We start from the raw sequence: 19,745 nt of genomic DNA on the forward strand, positions 1-19,745 counted from the left end.
TCCCAGCACACGGTGTTCTCATGGGATGGGGGTCTGGTGCTTCCCGGGGTCAGTCCACAGGATCCCTGGGAAGGGGACAGAGCTGGCAGAACTAGGGATGCTGCCCCCTCTCCCCTTCAACTCCCCCAATCACGGGCTGGGGCTGCTGAGGCCAAAGGATTTTATTGTTGGGGGGATCAGTGTGGCCCCAGCACATCCCCTTTGGGGCGGTTTCCAGTGTCCCCTTGAGGGGAGATGAGGCCAGGGGAGTGTCCCAGGGGGATGGGGCAGGGGAGTCCAGTGTCACATGGAGGGGACATGGAGGGACACATATAGGGTCCAGTGTCACATTGGGGGGACATGGGAGGGAGTCACAGCTTCAGTTTCACAGTTAGTGGGGGCAGATGGGGGGCTGTGAGTGTGCAAAGTGGGGGTGTGCAAGGGGGGGTGAGCATGTGTGGGATGGACACCATCGGCCTGCAGTGGGTGCCATTGGCTCGTGCCAGGCGAGTGTGAGCGAGGTGTGAGCGTGCAGGGCCTGCAGGATCGGTGTGAGTGTGCAGGGCCTGCAGGATCGGTGTGAGTGTGCAGGGCCTGCAGGATCGGTGTGAGCGGGCAGGGCCTGCAGGGTCGGTGTGAGCGGGCAGGGCCTGCAGGGTCGGTGTGAGTGTGCAGGGCCTGCAGGGTCGGTGTGAGCGGGCAGGGCCTGCAGGGTCGGTGTGCACGGCTACAAGGGTGTGTGGCACGGGGAGGGTGTGCACAGGACATGAGTGTGCACGGCATGTTCATGGCATGTGACTGCAGTCAGTGTGCACAGGTGAGCGTGCCCAGGGTGAGAGTGTGCCCACAGTGAGTGGGCCCACAGCGAGTGGGCCCACAGTGCGTGGGCCCAGGGTGAGTGTGCACAACATGTGTGCAGCGTGTTCATGGTGAGTGCTCAGGTGAGTGTGCCCGAGGTGACTGTGCCCACCTGACCATGCCATGTGCAGGTGCCCCCATGCCAGGGGGCTGCCGCAGTCCCGGAGTCCTGTGGAGTCCCACAGATGTCAGAGGGTCTCCCCGGGGGGTCTCAAGGGGTGTTGGGGGATGTCAGGGGATCCCCGGAGAGGTCAGGGGGTCCCCCCCGGGGGCTGTTGGGGGGTGTCAGGGGACGTGGGGGGTCCCCGGGGGGGTGCAGCAGCCGCGTGACCCGGCTGAGCCGCGCGTTCGCGTCCTCCTGGCCCTGCTGCAGCCGCCGGGTGCTGCGACGGAGCCCCCGGAGCTCAGCCTGGAGCCGCTGCTGCACTTCGTGGCCCTGCCCCACACAGAGCCACAGGTCAGCCCCCTGCCCCACACAGACCCATAGATCAACTGCCTCGGCGTTCCCCCAGTTCTCTCCCAGTGTCCCCCCAGTGACTCCCCGTACTCCCCATTTCTCCTCCAGTGTTCCCAACTGCCCCCCAGTCCCTTCAGCAGTGTCCCTCTGGTGCCCCCCAGTGCACCCCAGTTCCCATCCAGCCCCACCAGTGCCTCCCAGTGGCCTCCCAGTGTGCCCCCCAGTGCCCCCCACCTCCTGCAGACCCTCCTGCAGCCGCTTCAGCGCCGCCTCCAGTTGCGCCACCTTCTCTGAGAGGCTCCGGGACCTGGGGAGGGCACGAGGGGGTGTTGGACCCTGAGGGGACCCCCTCCACCCCCCTACTCCTCCCAGCCTCCCCCTTCATACTCATCCTCAGGGACCACTGGGCTCAGGCTCTGCTGGACCCCGATGTTGGGGGGCTCTCGGAGCTGATGCCCTGGCGAGAGAAGTGGGGAAATGTAAGACCCCTACATGGGGAGCCCCGAGACCTCCCCCTTCCTGACCTTCCCCATTCCCACAGCCACTGAGATCCCCCCCTTCCCGATCCTTCCCATTCCCACAGCCCCCAGTCCCCCAACTCCCTCAGCTCCCCACAGTCCCCCAGGATCCCCTCACCCCCTTGACCCCCCATCCCCACAGAACGTCCTCAACCTCCCCATCCCCTCCATCTGCACAAGGCCCCCAGACCCCCAAGCCTCCCCCCTGGTACCCCTAGACCCCCTCACCCTCTCAGCCCCCCACCCCCAAGCTCTCCCAGATCTGCCTCCCATCCAAAACACCCCTCAACCCCCAAGAAACAGCTTCCAGGACCCCTCAGCCCCCCAAAACCCCCCTCTTCCCTCCCAGGCAATGACCTCCAGGATCCCCTCAGCCCTCCCAACCCCCCCCCAAAGGCCCCCAGGCCCCCTCACCCCCCCGGGCGATGGCCTCCAGGACCCCACTGCAGGCCGTGGCCAGGCGGGCGATGAGCTCCCACTCCTCCTCCTGGGGCTCCCCAGACCCCGACAGCACTGGCGGGGGGAGGCAACAGTGGGGGACACCCAGGGAACTGGAGGGGACCCCTCCGGGGGATGTGGGACAACCCCACAGGACACTCCCCTAGCACAGGGGGCATAGGACAGGGACATCCCCCATGGGATGGGGACACACAGGGGACAGGGACACCCAAGTGGTGGGGGGACGACCCCCAGGGGACCCCCCTCCACGGGATAGGGCATACCCTCAGGGGACACCTATATGGACAGGGGACACCCCGAGGATGAGGGGAGACACCCCAGGGATGGGGACACCCCCAGGTGAAGGGGACCTGGGCTGGGGACACCTCAAGGAGATGGGGGGCCCCCAGGGGGCAGGGGTCACCCCCATAGGATGTGGGACATGGGATATGGGATGGGGGACACTCCCCCACGGTGGGACAGGGACACCCCCAGGAGGCATAGGATGGGGAATGGAGAGGAGACACAGAAGGGGACATGAGGTGAAACAGGGGAGGGACACGGGGAACACAGGGGCTCCGGGCCACTCACGCCTGCCCAGGGAGTGCTGCAGCGAGGGGCCCGGGGGGGGGCTGGGCTCGGGGGGGGCCGCAGGACCACCAGCATCCAGAGAGGGACCCTGAGGACAGGGGGGGTCAGCAGGGGCACAGAGAGACTGGGGGAGACACACAGGGACACACGGGGGGGGACGGGGGACATGGTAGGGTCAGCAGCCTCATAGGAGCATGGGGGGACAGGGCGGAACATGGGGGACAAAGGGACTCACCGGGTCACCGGACTGGGGGGGGCTGTGGTGCGGCAGCAACAGGTCAGGCGTGGGGTCAGCCAGGGGGGGCCTGGGGAGCCATAAGAGTGAGGGTTAGAAGGGTTCATGGGAGGGCATGGGATTCCTGGGGGATTTGGGGGGGCCCAGGGGCTTGGGAGATGCATTCCAAGGGTACTGGGGGATCCCAGAAGATTTGGGGGGTTTCCCATGTCCAGCGTAACTCACGGGCTGGGGGGGCATCCGGTCGGGCTCTTGAGGGTCCCCGGGCTGGGGGGGCCACCCCCAGGAGGAAAGGGGGTGCTCTCCTCGTCCAGTGCCAGCGAGCGCAGGAGCTGTAGGGTGTCGGGGTGCAGCCCCCCTGGGCCCACCCCATGATCCCCCCTGTCGCTGTCTCCCCCTGAGTCGCTGCTGGTGTCCCCGATATCCCCTCCAAGGTCCCCGATCCCGGGGTCCCCCCCTGTGCCCCGGCCCTGCTCCAGCGAGCGGGCGTAGAGCTCCAAGAAACTCCTGGGGGGCAAAGGTGAGGGGGACATGGTGGGGGGAGAGTGAGGACACACCGAGGTGTCCAGGTCCCAGTTCCACTTGACCCCCATGTCCCTGCCCTCCCCATGTCCCCCCAAGATCCCCCGTGCCACCCAATTCCCCCCATTCTGCCCCCACTGCTCCCCCATTTCCCTACCAACCCCAATCCCCCCTTTGTCCCCAAAGGACCCCCAACTCCTCCCATGCCCCCCCACCCCCAATCCTCCTCGCTGCCCCCACATCCTCTATTCCCCCAAATGCCTCCCATTTCCCCCCACTGCCCCCCCCATTACCCTTCCAACCCCAATCCCCCCCGTTTCCCACCCCACCAATTCCCCGCCCAAGCCCCCCACCCTGCACGCACCGCCGGGGCCGCCCGTCGCGGTCGGGAGGCAGCAGCGTCAGGGGGCCCGAGGGGCGCCGCAGCAGCGCCCGCAGCAGCCGGGGGTCCCCGCGGGGAAGGGGACGGTGTCCCACGCGCAGCAGCCGCGTCCCGGGCCGCAGCCCCGCAGTCTCGGCGAAGGAGAACCGCGTCACGGCCGTCACGACCCCCGAGGGGTCCACGCGGAACCCCCGGCGGCCCCCGGCCCCCCGCGGCAGCGCCAGCTCCCGCGCCTCGCACCCCCGCGTTACCGCCTGCGGGGGGGACACAGCGGGTCAGGGAGGGCACGGGAACCCCGACAGAGCCCCCCGCACCTCGCACCCCCGCATCACCGCCTGCGGGGGGGCATCGAGTGGGAGGGGTTCAGGGACCCCCGGGGAACCCCATGGGAACCCCGACACTGACCCCATGGGGCACCCTATGGACAACTGCCCTGTCTGAGCCCCACAGCACACCCCCATAGTCCCCCATCCCTGCCCTACCGCACCCCCCATTGCCCCCCGAGCCTGACCCATTGCCCTCCCCACTGCCCCCTTTTTCCCCCCCCCAGTTTGCCCCGCCATCCCTGCCCCATTCCTGCCCCCCCATTGCCCCCTGCCCCGCTCACCTGGAGCCTGGCCACCACCTGTGGGGCAGCGCCGTGGGGCAGCCGCAGCCCCAGCCACTCGCCCGCCCCATAGAAGATCTCAAGGCGCCCCTCGGCGAACCCCCAGCCCAGCACGTCCCGGCAGGCGCAGCTGAACAGCACCCCGGGGGGGAGGGCGACTGTCCCCGGGTGGGGGGCAGCGTCCCCTGGGGGGGGCGCGGCCATCCCCGCGTTACCTAGGGGTTCCCCTTGCTGTGGGGCAACCGTCCCTAGGTGGGGGGTGACCGTTCCTGAGTGGGTGGGGGGCTCCCCTGGGTGTGGGGGGAGCACCCCTGGGTTTGGGGGAAACTTCCCCGGCTGAGGGGCGATCGCCCTTGAGCGGGGGTCGACCGTCCCTTGGTCACGGGGGGGATTCCCTGGGTTGAGGGCGAGCCCCCCGGCCCGGTTGGTGACCGCCCCGGGTGGCGCGGCGACCACCACCACCCTCTCCGCCGCTACCCCCAGCAGACACGGCACCTCGGCCCCCCCGGGCCCCCCCTGCGCGCGCGCCCCCCACACCAGTGCCCCCGCCACCGCCGCGCCCCCCGCGCGCCCCGCGCTCCCCCGGCGGCGTCCCCCGAGCGCGGGCAGCCCCCGGGGGGGCGCGGGCAGCGGGGCCCCCCCCGCCGTGGGCGCGCAGCAGCTCCTGCAGGTACTGGCGGCGGGTGCGCGCGGCCATGGCCCCCAGGCGGCCCCCCCGCGCCGCCGCGTTCTCCCCGTTGATGGCCTTGGCCAGCAGGAACGGGCGCAGCCCCGCGCCCCCCAGAAAACGCTGCCCTGCCGCCAGCGCCGGCCCGAACGGGGGGGTCTCCTCCGGCCGCACCACCGCCACACTGCGGAGAGACCCCCAGAGGGGGCGGGAGGGCGGTTAGGGACCCCAGAACGCGTGTGAGACTCCCAAGAACCAGGAGAGACTCCCAGAGCCCATGAGAGACCCACGGAGCCCAGGAGAGACTCTCCTAGGGAACTCTGCCAGACCCCCAGGGCGCAGGACAGACCCTCAAGAACCAGGAGAGAGCCCCAGGGATTGGGGGAGACTCCCAGGAATCCCAAGAGCCCTGTGACACCCTCAGAGACCCCGGGAGAGACCCCAAGAGCCCCTGTAAGCAGTACAGGGCCCATGCTGGCCCCCTCCAGCCCTCACATAAACCCCCAGACCCCTTGTGAGTCCCCCAGGGCCCATGCGAGCCCCTCAAGAACCATGCATCACCCCCAAAGCCCAGGAGGGACCCCCCCTAGAGTCCATGAGAGGCTCCCCAGCCCTGCATGAGCCATTGGGGACCCCCAGACACCCCTGTATGAGCCCCACACCCATTAAGAGCCCTTGGGGATCCCCAGACCCCCTGTACAAAACCTCCAGCGCCTGTCTGAGACCCTTGGAGACCTCCAGACCCTCTTTAGGACCCCCAAAACTCCCTGTATGAGCCCCCCAAGCCCGAGAGCCTTGGGGCCCCCTGGCCCCACCTGTAGGTGGTGTGGGGGGTGCACGGCTCGTGCACCCGCACCACGATGAAGATGTGCTGGAAGTGGCTGCGCAGGGCACGGGGGGAGAAGGGCCGTGCCCCCGGCTCCTGGAACACGATTGTCACGATGTCGTTCCCGATGTGGCGCTTCCGCAGCAGCTGGTGGGGAAAGGGGGGAGTCAGAGTCCCAAAAGTGTTCGGGGGGGCAGAGATAGGGAGCCCCTACAGACTGCTGGGAACACTCAGCATCCCCCAAAAACCTCTGGGACCTTCAGACCCCCCCAGCTGCCTTAGAAATTCCCAAACCCCCTTGGAATCCTCCCATGCCCTGGGACTCCTGGACCTGCTGCGACTTAATGGACCCCCAGCCCCATGACCCCAGGCACCCCTGTGACCCACCCCCCTCCATACCTGCTGGGAGTTGCAAGGGGTGAAGGGCAGCATGGGGGCACCCCAGACCCTACGGACCCCCATGACCCCTGCCATGACCCCTGCCATGACCCCCTGTACCTGCTGGGGGTTGCGGGGAGTGAAGGGCAGCATGGTGCTCACGTGGAACATCACCTCGTAGCCGTGGTACGTCGTGTACAGTGAGTGGGTCCCCGTGGAATCAGCTGAGGGGGTACAGCCTAAGCCCCCACTCTGCCAGAGACCCCTGGCCCCCTGGCCCCTCAAGGCCCCATGTCCCCAGGTCTCCCTGTATCCACACCCCCTCATCCCCATCTCCATGTCCCCTCATCCCCTTGCGTCCCCCGTGTCCCATCCTCCCTGTCCCCACCAGGTCCCCGTGTCCCTTCCCCTACGTCCTCATGTTCCCCCCATCCCCTGTGTCCCCATGTCCCTCTATCCTCACAGTAGCCATGTCCCCATCCCCGTGTGCCACGTCCCCCTCACCCCCATGTCTCCCTCGCCCCCCGATGTCCCCCCGTGTCCCTCTGTGTCCCCGTATGCCCCCCTGTCCTCCCACGTGTCCCTGTGTCCCGGGTCTCACTGCGGGTGTCCAGCTGTGCCCGGTACCCCGCGAAGCCGCGCAGCCTCACGCGGGTGCCCAGCAGTGCCAGGAACTGCTCGAAGGCAGGGCCGGGCTCCTCGTTGTTGTACATCTCCTCCTCGGAGCCCTGCCCCCCCCGGCAGTACAGCACCCCCACCTTGCGCTGCCGGCTCACCTGGGGGATGGGGGACGGGAGTGGGGCACAGGGAGTTCCCAGGGAGCGCACAGGGAACACGCACAGACCCCTGAACACGCTCAGTGGCCTCCCACGAGGGCCTGCACTGGTGCAAACCCCATCCTCGTGCAAACCAGGTCCTCGTGCGAGGCCTGAACCCTTGCAAACCCCACCCTGTGCACGCCCCATCCCTGAGCAACGCCCACCCTTGTACAAGCCCTGCCCGCGTGTGAGCCCCAGGTCCGGTGCAATGCAATCCTTGTGCAAGCCCCCCCTGACCCCCCCACAAGCCCCCCCCACAAAGCCCCCTCACACAAGCCCCTCCTCTTGCAAGCTCCCCCTTACCCCCTGCTCGTCCAGCTTGAGGAGGGTCTCCTGCACGGCGGGGGAGGGGGCGAGGCGCAGCCCCCCCACCACCAGCCCAGGCAGCACCAGCTCCAGCAGCTTCCGGGGGGGGACCCCCCGCGCCCCAGAGGGGCGGGAGCCGGGGGGCAGCGCCTCCTCCAGAACCGACCCCCGCAGCGTCCGTGGCTGGGGGGGGATACAGGAAGGGTCAGGGTGGGGGCACCTTCATGGCACCCCCGCACTGCCCTTGGCCCTCATGGGCACCCCTGAGACCCCCCGGCCCCTGATGTCCTCCTGAAGCCCATGGGGATCACCCCATAGGGCCTCTGGGACCCCCAGGTGTCCCCCCCAACTTCATCCATCCTCCCGAACCCCACCCACCCCCTCCAATCCCCTGAACCCCCCCTAGAACTTCTGAACCCCCTCACCCCCTTGTACCCACCCAGCCCTTCTGGGACCTCCGGGCCCCCTGATTCTCCTGGCCCCCCCAGCTCCCTCCTCCCCCCGGATGCCTCCCAGCACCCCCCTGTCACCTGGCAGGTGCGCAGGATGATCCTGTGCAGCACCTGGGCCCGAGGTCCCTCCTTCTCCTCCCGCCGAAGGGACACGGCCACGGGCCCCAGCCGGGGGTCCTCACCCAGCAGGTTCTGGTGCTCTGGGAGCGGGCCAGGGGGGTTGGGAGGCCGTATGGCCCTTCCCAGCCCCCCTACAGCTCCCCGTGGCCCCAGCCGGCTGTCCCTGCCAGCAGGTTCTGGTGCTCTGGGGGGTCAGGGGGGGATGGGGGAGGGACGGGACCACCACAGCCCCCCCCCCCCCACATCCCCCGCCCCCCCTCACCTTTCCCATAGAAGTACTTGCGATAGTACTCGGCGCCGTCGTCGCTGTGCTCGATGGGGTGGGGGGGTCGCGCCCCCGCCGGGGGCTCCTCCAGCACCGCGACCGCTGCATTCGGCAGCTGCCCGGGCCCGGGGGGGCCGCGGGGGGGGCCCAGCCCTGGCTCCTGCTCTCCCCCCGTCTCGCAGCAGAAGCGGGGACAGCTCAGCACCAGGGCCTCGGGGTCGGGAGGAGCCCCGTGGGGCCCAGGGGGCTCCTCGGGCTCCAGGTGGGCGGCGGAAGCCCCCGAGGTGGGGCCCGGGTCGGCCGTGGGGGGCTCGGCCGGGTCGAAGAGGATGCTCTGCACGTCGTAGTGAGCGAGGAGGGGGCTCCAGGGGGGGTGAGGGAAGAAATCAGGGTCCCCCCCGCCGGCCGCAAGTCCCAACAGCAGCAGAGGGTCGCGGAAGCGGGGGGACGTGGGGCTGCCCCCCCCGGCCGCCTCCTCGTGGCTCTGAGTGCGGGCCCGAGGGAACACTGTCCCCGGAGACCCCTTCTCCTCCGGGGACCCCGCAAGGGCCGCCTCGCTGCTGCTGCGCTGCAGGGGGGCGGCCCCCCCCGGGGACGTGGGCGACAAGGGGGCCCCCCCCGGCCGCGCTGGGGGGAGCGGGGGGTGGGGGCGGCCGGGCCGAGGGGCCCCGCATCTTGCGGAGGAAGAGGTCGTCGGACTGCATGGCCCCCCCGGGACCCCCAGGGATCCCCCCGAGATTCCTTAGGACCCCTCTGAGACTCCTTGGGACCCCTCTATTCCCCCCTGAGACCCTTAGGGACTAGCTAGGACCCCTCTCAGACCCCCCGGGATACCCCTGATCCCCCCTAGGGAACACCCCCGTAACCCTCAGGAACCCCAAGGGACTCTCAGGGACTCCTTAGGACCCTCCTGGGGGTCTCTGGCACCTCTCCAGCCACCCAGCCCCCCCAGCCCCCCCCCAGTTGTAGCGGAGACCCGCACCCAGGGATTAGTCAATGGAAGCGTGGGAACGGAGTCCATGCCCCGATTGGGTGCCCGGGAATTCCCGCGTGCGGAGGCTCCGCCCCTTTTCCCACGCGCCCCTTCCCGGGTCGCGGTTAATGGGGGCAACCCGGGGGGGTCGGGGGGGTCCGGCCGCGGCGCTCTCTGGGGCGGGGAGGGACGGCGGCACCTGGGGAGGGACAGGGAGTCAGTGGGGGCTCGGGGGCGCTCCTCAGCCCTCCACGCCCCATCCCCGTGTCCCTCTGTTCCTCCGTGTCTGTCCCTCCATCCCAGTCAACCCACAGGCCCCCTTTGCCCTCCCCGCCTCGCCCACTCCGCTGCAGGGACCCCAGAACAGGGCTGAGGGTGGGGGTCCCCTTGGACCCCCACGGACACCCGGGTCCTTCTTTTGCCTGGGTCCTGGCCTGGCCCTCTGTGCCCCCCTCGGCTCCGTGGGGTCTGGGGGGGCTCAGTGGGAAGTTGTGGAGCTGGGGGAGTTCGAGGGGGGGCCCGGACGTGCCGCCGCCGGCGGTTTCCTGCCTTACAGGAAGTGTCAGCCGCCGACGGTCCCCCAAGAGCTGCCCCCCAAGTGCTCCCCCTAGCCCCCCGCACTGATCCCCACCCCCGGGGGGTCCCCCCCAACTCCAGCGACCTCCCCGATGATGGGTCCCCGCTCCTGACCTTGTCCCCGGTGTGAACTCGGGCGTCCGGGCTCCCCCCCAACTTCCCTCCTCCGGCTGCAGGACCCGGCGTCCGGCCCCCCCCGAGGAAACGGCGTCCGGCTCCCCCGACTCCCCCCGGGCACCAAGGCCCCTCCCCGCCCCCCTCCCCCGGTCTGTTAAGACGCGATTAACGACGTTAATCTGGGGGGGGTTGGGGGGGGTGACGTGGCCCCCCCCCCCCGCCAGGTACAGGTGGCTCAGGGCCGGGCAGGGACTCAGGTGTCCCGGGGGGGGCCACCCGGGTGTCCCCACCCCTCCTGGGACCCCCCTCGGGACACCACGGCCGCCCGCCCCCCCCGTCGTATGTTCCCCAGAGGCGCGGGGGGGACGGAAATCGCGGCCCCGGGCAAAGGTGTCCCAGCTGGGTCAGTCGGGGGTCGCAGGGAGGTTCGCAGGGGGTTTGGGGGCTCACACGGCGGGGGGGGGGGGGGGATGCACTGTCCAACAGCCCCCCCGTGCCAAACCCTCGTGCGAGTCCCCCCCCCCTCGCCGGCTCATTCCTACCTCTGGCCCCTTGTGTCCCCGTCACCCTCCAGAGGGGGTCCCACGCTGCTGGGGGTCCCAGGTGTCGGGGGGGTCCCAGGCAGGCCGGACCCCCCCGCTTGCACAGGCTGCAGCGGCTGGAGGGGCCAAGGGCGGCCGTGCCCCCGCCCTTCCCCTCCGCCGCTTCCTCCCGCCACGGTGAGCCCGGGGGGGCGGGGGGGCTCCGGCAGCCCAGGGCACCCCCCTGACCCCCCGACCCATCCCTGCTCCCCCTCCCCACGTGGGCAGCCCAGGCGTCCGGTGCCCCCCAGGCGATGCCCCCCCCCCCCAGTGTGGCGGGAAAACGACAAAAACGACTTTTTGAACTGTTATCAGGTTTTATTTATTAATTTATTTGTACCAACCCCGAACCCCCCTAAACCAACAAAACCCCACTGAGAACCAGCAAAAACGAGAGAAAGAGTCCAGCCTTCCCCAGGATCCCCCCTGAAATGCCCCAGGGCCCGTCAGAGATCAGGTGCCCCCAAATCTCACCATGAGGCTGTTTAACCCCCCCAGCCCCCCCAGTTATGGCCAAGACAAGCCCCCCCCCCCAGCCCTCTGGAGCCCCTTAGTTATGGGGCAGGACCCCCAAGTTTCCCACTATAGGGCAGCACCCTCCAGTGCCCCCCCCAAACATCCCAGTTATAGCACTGCCCCCCCCCAGATCCCCCTGCTCTGGGGTCGGCCCAACCTCCACTCTCCTCCCGAGGGGGTCTCCCCTGGCTGATCGCCCTCAGGGCCCCCTCTCACCCCCCGAGGGGAGTCGCTGGTGGCTGAGGGGGCCTCGGGGGGCTGGGGGGGGCTCAGGGCCATGCACGGGCTGCTGGGACCCCTACCCTGGGGGGGTGTTGGGGGGGGGCTGCCAGGTGGGACCTCCCTCTCTACACCGGCTGCCAGAGGGCTCTCTGGGGCTGGGGGGAGTCCGAGGGTCAGCGGGACCCCGGCATCACCCCCGGCCCCCCTGCAGCTCCCCTCTCTCAGCCCCTGTGCCTCCCCCAGTCCCCCCCCCCCCATCGGGGTGCCCCCCCGCCGTGGGGGGGCCGCGGCACAGATGCTCCCGGTCGGCGGCGGTGATGATGCCACTGGTACCGCTCCAGAGCTCTGGGGGGGGTACGGGGGGATTTAATGTGGGGGGGGACATATCCCAGGGAGGGCCTGAGGCCCGTGGGGGTCCTGGGGCTGCTCACCACCCATCCTGTCCGTGTCCAGGTGCGGCAGCAGCTCCTGGGAGGGTACACACGCACGGGGGCTTGTGGGGGGCACAGGGGGGCCCCGAGCCCAGGTGGCGTCCCCGCACCCCCCCCACTCACCGAGAGCTGGTTGAAGCCACAGAGTTCAGGGGGGGTCACACGCGGCCACCGGAGCACCGAGAGCTCCAGACCCCCCCCAGGGAGCCTGGGGGTAGAAGTGAAGGGGGGTACGAGAGGACCCCAACTCCCCATCCTGCCCAGCCCTCCCAGGGTACCACAGACATACAGGGTGCCCCCCCCGACCCCAAAATATGCCGCAGGTGACCCTGAGACCCCTCCCACGGCCCTCAGGAGCTCCACCCCCAGCCCTTGGGGACCCTCCACGTCCCCCCTCCCAGCCTTCCCCCAGATCCATCACTGCCCCCCCAGCTCTTACAGCCCCCCCGGAGCTGTCTCCCACCCTCACACGCTTCTGTCACACCCCGAATCCACCTCGGGGGGGGGGTTCCCCCTTCACGGGCCCCCCCAGGACCTGTCACTGCCCTCCAAGAGGGGAGTGACACAGCTCCCCTGCCCCCCCGATCCCCTTGAGATCCCCCAAACTCACCCGGGGGGCCCGTCCCCCTCCTCAGGGCTACGGGGGGGCAGCAGAGCGGCCGCCCCCCCCTCAGGGTCCCCCTGGAAGCCCCCTGGAAGCCCCCCCGGTCGAGCTGCGCGTGGAGCCGGAACGTCACGGCCTTGACGGCCCCGAAAAACGCGGCCACGACCCCGCAGTACAGAGCGGCCACGGCGGGGGTGGGCGGCAGCGCCTGCAAACGGAGGGGTCAGGTCCCCCAGGACAACACCTGACCCCCAGCGGAGCCCGAGGGTCCCCAAAGCCCCTTCCTGGCCCCTTCCCCGCACCGAATAGAGCCCAAGGGGCAGCCCGAGCAGGAACAGCCACACGTAGAGCCGGACGCAGTTGGCGAAGGCGCCGAGCTGCGGGTCCAGGAAGCAGCCGCCGGTCAGCGAGGCCCAAACGCCCTGGCGGAGCACCTGCAACGCCGCCGCCCCCGCCATGGCGGCCCTGGGGCCTCCCAGGGGATCCCCAAAGGTCCCCGGGACCCCCCGGGACCCCCCAGGCCCGTCGCCGCTTCCGGGTGCGCCCCGGCGCCGCCGGCGCGCGCAAGTGACGTCACGAAGAGCGGTTCTCGGCGCGACGGGCAAAAGGGGAGGACGCGCCCCCTGCCGCCCTCACGGCGGGAACTGTCACGCGCGTGCGCACCGACGGGCACGCCCCTCAGCGCCCGGGGAGGGCGGGGCCGTTGAGCGGTGGGCGGGGCCAAGCCCGGTTGTTCCCCCGCGGGTCGGGGCGGTGAGGGCGCCCCCCAGTGGCAGCACCGACCCCGGGCCGGGGGGTCCCCGCGCCGTGGGGGAGACACAGACACGGGACCCCCGGGACCCCCCGGGACCTGGGGCCGGCCCCCCGCCGGCCCCGCCGCGCCCCCCGGCTCAGGCTCACGATGTCGCGCGGGGCCGCAGCGCCCCCCTCCCGCCCGGTCCGGGGGTCCCGGGAGGTCCCGGGGAGTCCCGGGGGGTCCCAGGGGGTCCCGGGGTCAGGGTTGCGCCCCTCCCCCCGCCTGCCCCTCGTCCGGTCCCCCCCCCCCGCGGCGTCCGGTGCCCCTGGCCCGCCCCGTCCGGCGCTGGTTCCTTTTCCTTTGTCCCGGTGACAATGTCCCGGCTCCGCCTTCCGGGGCCGCCTCAGCCAGCGCGGGGAACCGCCGGACCCCCGGGAGCCCAGACCGGCCGGGCCGCCCCCTGCCCCCCCCCCGGGGACGCCGCCGGACGCCGCTTCCTCCCCCCTCCGGGCCGCGGGAGCTCCGGCGGGACCAGGCGGGGACGGGACGGGGCGCGGGGGGGCCCCGGGGGACGGGACGGGGCGGAGGGGACCGAGCAGGGGGGTGAAGGGGACCGGGGTGGGGGCGGAGGGACCCTGGGGCCGGCAGGGGCTTGTGGCGGCCGAGGGGAGGTGTAGGGACCCCGGGGACCTGTAGGGACCCAGAGGAGCAACAGGGATCACAGGGATCCCCAGGGACCTATAGAGACTCCAAGAATCCCCAGGGATCCCCAGGAGCCACAGGGACCCACGGAAGCAACAGGGACCACAAGCATCCCCAGGAGCCACTGGGACCGCCGGGCACCCTTAGGGACCCCCAGGATCCTACAGGTGCCCACAGGGACCCCTGGAAGCTACAGGGATCCCCCAGGGACCAATAAGGGACCTATAGGAGCTATAAGGGACCATAGGAACTGAAATAAGGTGTGGGGACCTCCTGGGACCCCCAGGGACCCATAGCCCTCCTCAGACACGTATAGACCCCCCCAGACCCCCGTAGCCCCCCTGGTGCCCCAGTGGGACCCCCAGAGCTGTCAGATCTTACGGGCAGCACCTGTAGGGCCGAGGTGACCCGAGTGACCCCCAGGAGCTAAAGGGGCCCCATGGGGTCCCCTAGGCACCCATAGACCCCCTGGGTACCCATAGGACCCCCAGAAACACATAGGACCCCCCCAGACACCTCCAGGACTCCCCAAGGAACCCGTAGGGTCCCCCAAGCACCTGTAGGACCCCCCCAGACCCCTGTAGGACCCCCAGACCCCCCAGCGCCATCAGTGGGGGCCGGGGCGGGGGGGAGCACCCCATGGAGTGGGGCCAGGCATCCCCCTCCCCGTCCCCCCCCGGGGGAGTCCCGCTCTCCCTCACCTCCCCTCTCCTCCCTCTTCCCAGGGGGGTCCCGCTCCCCTTTCCCCCCCTCCCCGGGGGGGTCCCGCTCCCCCGTCTCCATCCCCGGGCGGGTCCCGCTCCCCATCGCCCCCGGGGGGATCCCGCTCCCCCTCGCCCCCCTCCCCGGGCGGGTCGCGTTCCCCGTCGCCCCCGGGGGGGTGGAGCCGGAGCGGGCGGCGTTCGGGGGAGCTGCGGCTGGAGGAGGTGATCGGGGCCGGGGGCTTCGGCCGCGTGTTCCGGGGCACGTGGCGGGGGCAGGTGGTGGCGGTGAAGGCGGCGCGAGGGGACGCGGGGGCCGCGGGGGCCGCGAGCCTGCGGCGGGAGGCGCGGCTGTACGCGCGGCTGCGGCACCCCAACGTGGTGGCCCTGCGGGCCGTGTGCCTCGAGCCCCCCCACCTGTGCCTGGTCATGGAGTTCGCGGCCGGGGGGCCGCTGTCGCGGGCGCTGGCGGGGCGCAGGGTCCCCCCCGCCGTGCTGCTGGACTGGGCGCGCCAGGTGGCCCGGGGCATGCGGTACCTGCACGCCGGGACCCCCGTGCCCCTCATCCACCGGGACCTCAAGTCCAGCAATGGTGAGCGGGGGGGCGCTGGGGGGGCTCCTACGGGTGCTCCTGGTGATGGGGTGACAGGATGTGGGGTGCAGTGTGGGGTCCCCAGGGTTGGGGGTCCCGGTTACTGGGATGCCCAGGGTGGGGGGTCGCAGAGGTTGGGGTCCCCAGGGGGGGGTCTCAGTCCCCAGGGTCCCCAGGGTGGGGGGGGTCCCTGACACTGGGGTCCCCAGGGTCAGGGGTCCCACAGGCCAAGGTCCCTGGGGTGGTTGTCCTGCATTGGGGTCCCCAGACTTGGGGCACATTGGTTGCTGATATCCCCAGGATCTGAGACATGAGGGTCCTGGGGTGGGGGGTCTCAGACACAGGTGTCCCCAGGGGGGGAGGTCACAGAGGCAGAGGTTCCCGGGATGGAGGAGGTTCCAGATGCTGGGGTCCCTGGTTGGGCGGTCCCTGACTTCTGGCCCCCCCAGTGCTGCTGGTGCAGCTGGTTTTGGGGGTCGGTGGTTGGGGGTATCAGGCTGGGGGGTCCCTGTGGGATCCCTGACCCCCGCCCCCCCAGTGCTGCTGGCACAGCCGGTTGTGGGGGACGACGTGAGCGGGAAGACGCTGAAAATCACCGACTTCGGCCTCGCCCGCGAGTGGCAGCGAACGACCAAGATGAGCGCGGCCGGAACCTACGCCTGGATGGCCCCCGAAGTCATCCGGGCATCCACCTTCTCCAAGGGCAGTGATGTCTGGAGGTGGGAAAGGGCTGGGAGGGTCCAGAGGGCACTTAGGGGATCTGGGAGGGTGGGAATCCGCCCCTGAGCTCTGGGCTGGGCTGTGGTTTGGGGTGCCTGGACCCCTGGGTGCCTGGGGGGGGGGGGGGTTGGGGGTACCTGGACATCCCGGGTTCCCGGAGCAGCAGTTTGTGGGATGTCTGGGTGGGGGGTTATAGGGCACCCAGACACCTGGGTCCAAGAAGGGGAGGGTGAGGAGATCCAAGGGGGTCCTCATGGGTTTGGGGGTGTTCCAGTGGCTCTCCATGTGTTTGACCCCCCTTTTCCCCCCCAGTTACGGGGTGCTGCTGTGGGAGCTGCTGACGGGGGAGGTGCCATACCGGGGCATCGACGGCCTGGCCGTGGCCTATGGGGTGGCCGTGAACAAACTGACCTTGCCCATCCCCTCCACCTGCCCCCCACCCTTCGCCCAGCTCATGGCAGGTACAGGGGGATCGGGGGATCGGGGGGGGGCAGGTGGGACAGGGGATGGGGTGACACTGGGGGCTGGGTCCCCATCCTGCCCAACTGCCCCCTGCCCTTCGCCCGGGTCACAGCAGGTATGGGAGTTGGCAGGAGGGCTGGGAGGGTTCAGGGGGGCTGAGGGGGGGGGTCAGGCAGCTCAGAGGTGGTGGGGGATTGTAGATATTGGGATCCTCAGGGGTTTGGGGGTGCCCAGACCCCTGGGTTCCAGAGGAGAGGGACCAGGGGGTGCCTGGGGGATGTTGGGGTCCCCCACGAGCCCCCCCAGATCCTGATTCCCCCCTTAGCCTGCTGGGAGCAGGACCCCCACCGGCGGCCGGGCTTTGGGGCAATCCTGCGGCGCCTGGGGGGGCTGGAGCCGGCGGGGCTGGGGCCCCCCGAGTCCTTCCACTCCCTGCAGGAGTCCTGGCGCCGTGAGATCCAGGGGCTCTTCGACGAGCTGCGAGCGCGCGAGAAGGTGGGACCCCCAACACCTGGGACACCCCTGGGACCCCCTCAGCTCCTGGGGCCACCCCAAACACCTGGGACACCCCTAGACCTCCCTAGAGCCCCTGAACAATAGGGATCCATGGCAAACACCTGGAGATCCCCTGGGACACCTGGGATGCCCATGCGACTCCCCAAAACTCTGCAGCAGGGCCCGGCCCTGCCCTGGTGCTGCTCGTGGCTGGTCCTTGTCCCTGGGACCCCCTTGTTCCTGTGACCCCACTGACCCCCCATGGCCCCCCAGGAGCTGGGAGGAGGCTGTGGCCAGGGCCCAGCGTTCCCAGGCCCCCCGTGTCCCCTCATGTCCCCCCGTGTCCCCAGTGACCCTCATGTCCCCCCTGACCCCACGTGCCCCCAACGATCCTGTGCCCCTCATGCCCCAGGAGCTGCGGAGCCGGGAGGAGGCTGTGGCCAGGGCGTCCCGGGCCCAGCGCTCCCAGGCCGAGGCGCTGCGGCAGCGCGAGGCTGCCGTGGCCCGCCGGGAGCTGGAGGTGCTGGAGCGGGAGCTGAGCCTGATGCTCCGGGGGCCTCCCCGGCCCCCCTCGGCCCCCAAGCGACGCCGACCCCCCTTCCGGCGGCCGCGGCGGCCTGCAGACCTCATTGGCATGCCCAGGGTACGGGGGGAAACAGGGGCTGGGGGCTTTGGGGGCCCAGGGGTTTTGGGAGCTGGGGCCTTTGTGGGTGCTGGGGAGGCTCTAGGGGGACTGGAGGGGCAGTGGGCTGTTTGAGCTGGGGGAGTTGGAGAGGCTTTGGGGGGAGTTTAGGGCTCTGGGAGTTTTGGGGGCCTGAAGGGTGTCTGGAGGGCTGTTGGGGCTCTCTTGGGGGTTTTGGCAGGGTTCAAGGGCTCTGCTGACCCCAGTGCCCCCCCAGACTTCAAGCATCGCCTGACGGTCCAAGCTGCACCAGGAGGGGACCCCCGAAGCCACGACCCTGAGGATGGGCCGGGGGGGTCCCCCCCTTTCCCCCGCCTGCGTGCCATCCAGTGTGAGTGATGTCATCGGGGGGTGAGAGGTGATTCTGGTGACGTCACACCTCTTGGTGATGTCACACCCCCCCCGGGTGACATCCCCCCTCTGTCCCCAGTGGAACCCGAGGAGGAGGAGGAGCTGCCGCGGGGGCGCGGGGGCAAGAGCAATGCCCCTAATGGCAGGTGGGTCCCTGGGGAGCTTGGGGGGGTCAAGGGGGTCCCACCCCCCTCCAGACACCTGGAAGCCCCCTTGGACACCTGGGCCCCCCCCCCCTGCAGGCGGCGGCTGCGCCCGGATGAGACCACCTGGTACCTGGACACGGACGAGCTGAGCCCGGGGGATGCATCCCCCAATGGTGAGTCCGGGGGGTCCCGGGGATCCCATCCCTGCCCCCCCACACTGACCCCCACTGTGTCCTGCAGGTGAGGCCGGGACCCCTGAAGCTGAGGAGGGCCGGGGGTCTCGGGGGGGGGACCCCGCGGCTGCTGCGGCGGGCGCTGCTGAGGGGCTCGGCCCTGCTGGCGTCCCTGGGGCTGGGCCGGGACCTGGCCCCCCCCGAGCCCCCACGCAGCCCCCCACCCTCCCCCGGCCTCCTGCGCCTCTCCCCCCGCTGGCGGGATCGGACCATGGGGTCCCCGGAGCTGAGCTCACCTGGGACCCCCCGAGCTGGGGTCGTGCCTGGACCCCCGGGTCCCCAGATCCCAGTGGAGCCCGGACCCCGGGGACCCCCAGGACCCCTGAGCTGGGGCGAGCCCAGATTCCCGGGTCCCCAGATCCCAGCGGAGTCCGGGACCCCTGGGACCCCCAGGACCCCTGAGCAGGGGCGAGCCCGGACTCCCAAGACCCTGGAGCTGAACTGGTCCCGGACCCCTGAGCAAGGGGGAGCCAGGACCCCCTGGGACCCCTGGGACCCCTGAGCTGTGTCACCCTGGGACCCCCGGGACCCCTGAGCCAGGTCATGGCCGGATCCCCGGAACCCCTGAGCTGGGCCGTGCCCGGACACCTGGGACCCCTGAGCTGGGGCTGCCGCCATCCCCCCGGGGTGCCAGGAGACCCCGAGAGCTGAGCCCGGGTGCTGGGACCCCCGAGTGGGGTAAGTGGGGCTCGGGCACTTGATGGGTCTGAGGGGCACATTTGGGGTGGTTGGGACAGCCATGGGGGGCTGTGGAGCCCCTCTGGAGCTCTGTGGGGCAGGAGGGGACGATCAGGGGCCCCATGGGGCAGTTCTGGGGCTCTGGGGGCGCTCAGAGGTGCCGTGGGGCATTTCTGGGGGTTGTGGGGCTGTTCTGGGGGGGGTCGTGGGGCATCGGGAGTCCCACGGCCCCCTCAAGCCGCCCCCTTTCCGCAGGCCCCGCCCGGCCCCGCCCCTCACCCCTCCGCCCCCGCATCGACCCCTGGAGCTTCGTGTCCGCGGGACCGCGCCGGGCCCCGCCCCCCGCCGGGCCCCGCCCCCGCGACCCCTTCACCGACCAATGAGCGCCCGCGGCGCGCCTGGACTCGCCCCCACCGCCCTCCAGTGACCAATGAGCGGCCGTGACGAGCGGGAGGGCGGTGCAAGCCCCGACCCCACCGCGAGGCTCCGCCCCTGCCGGGTCGTGATGGACAGCTGGCGGTGGCAGAAGCTCCGCCCGTCCAGGCGCCCCATTGGTCAAAGTAAAGGGCATTACAAGAGCTCTGCCCCCTCCGGGGCGGGGTCACAACGGCAGGAAAACCACGCCCTCTTCGGGCAACAGGAAGCTCCGCCCCCACTGATGGGATTCAGGAAGCCCCGCCCCCCGGCGGAGGCCCCGCCCCCGGGCGGTCCCGACACTGGACGGGGGTCCGGGGGAGGGGGGGGGGAACGACTGTGACCAAATAAACTCCCGAGACCCCAAAACCGCCTGAGCCGCCTCGTCCTGCCC

The 19,745-nt window shown here is 70.8% G+C and overlaps 3 protein-coding genes across 3 annotated transcripts; 1 reads left to right on the forward strand and 2 right to left on the reverse strand.

Annotated features, from left to right (window-relative positions):
- Positions 1-9: 9 nt before the first annotated feature.
- Positions 10-11,461, reverse strand: SIPA1 (signal-induced proliferation-associated 1). Its single transcript, XM_051774531.1, is given in 18 exon segments — positions 10-1,273; positions 1,529-1,601; positions 1,682-1,751; positions 2,227-2,325; positions 2,842-2,929; positions 3,077-3,146; positions 3,302-3,583; positions 3,963-4,234; positions 4,588-5,244; positions 5,246-5,438; positions 6,070-6,227; positions 6,579-6,682; positions 7,060-7,234; positions 7,580-7,765; positions 8,113-8,234; positions 8,417-9,160; positions 10,126-10,264; positions 11,399-11,461. Coding segments are annotated over 18 exon segments (3,720 nt in total). The 3' UTR covers positions 10-1,048.
- On the reverse strand, positions 10,972-13,181 carry LOC127464276 (pecanex-like protein 1). Its single transcript, XM_051774528.1, has 5 exons — positions 12,742-13,181; positions 12,446-12,647; positions 11,959-12,043; positions 11,836-11,872; positions 10,972-11,749 (listed from the first exon to the last, which is right to left on the reverse strand). Exons 1-3 carry the CDS (start codon positions 12,895-12,897, stop codon positions 11,994-11,996), a joined length of 408 nt encoding a protein of 135 aa, XP_051630488.1. The 5' UTR covers positions 12,898-13,181; the 3' UTR covers positions 10,972-11,749; positions 11,836-11,872; positions 11,959-11,993.
- On the forward strand, positions 12,896-19,713 carry LOC127464279 (mitogen-activated protein kinase kinase kinase 11-like). The gene is made up of 11 exons (XM_051774532.1): positions 12,896-13,006; positions 14,462-15,170; positions 15,709-15,889; positions 16,203-16,351; positions 16,678-16,847; positions 17,260-17,553; positions 17,668-17,860; positions 17,960-18,026; positions 18,123-18,199; positions 18,267-18,937; positions 19,193-19,713. The coding sequence occupies exons 1-10, from the start codon at positions 12,896-12,898 to the stop codon at positions 18,659-18,661; spliced, it is 2,346 nt and encodes a 781-aa protein (XP_051630492.1). The 3' UTR covers positions 18,662-18,937; positions 19,193-19,713.
- Positions 19,714-19,745: the final 32 nt, after the last annotated feature.

Source organism: Manacus candei, unplaced genomic scaffold, assembly GCF_025592945.1.
Source record: "Manacus candei isolate 608988 ecotype Guabito, Panama unplaced genomic scaffold, ASM2559294v1 h1tg000205l, whole genome shotgun sequence".
NCBI classification, from domain to species: Eukaryota; Metazoa; Chordata; class Aves; order Passeriformes; family Pipridae; genus Manacus; species Manacus candei.

Bases quoted from the DNA above. Each gene is read 5' to 3' on its own strand.
- LOC127464276 (XM_051774528.1), bottom strand. From the start codon at position 12,897: ATGGCGGGGGCGGCGGCGTTGCAGGTGCTCCGCCAGGGCGTTTGGGCC. The intron at 12,648-12,741 runs GTGCGGGGAAGG...CTCCGTTTGCAG, and splicing joins TGCCCCTTGGGCTCTATTCG to GCGCTGCCGCCCACCCCCGC. The intron at 12,044-12,445 runs GTGAGTTTGGGG...TTCTACCCCCAG, and splicing joins GAGGGGGACGGGCCCCCCGG to GCTCCCTGGGGGGGGTCTGG.
- LOC127464279 (XM_051774532.1), top strand. From the start codon at position 12,896: ATGGCGGCCCTGGGGCCTCCCAGGGGATCCCCAAAGGTCCCCGGGACC. The intron at 16,352-16,677 runs GTACAGGGGGAT...TTCCCCCCTTAG, and splicing joins CTTCGCCCAGCTCATGGCAG to CCTGCTGGGAGCAGGACCCC. The intron at 18,027-18,122 runs GTGGGTCCCTGG...CCCCCCCTGCAG, and splicing joins AGCAATGCCCCTAATGGCAG to GCGGCGGCTGCGCCCGGATG.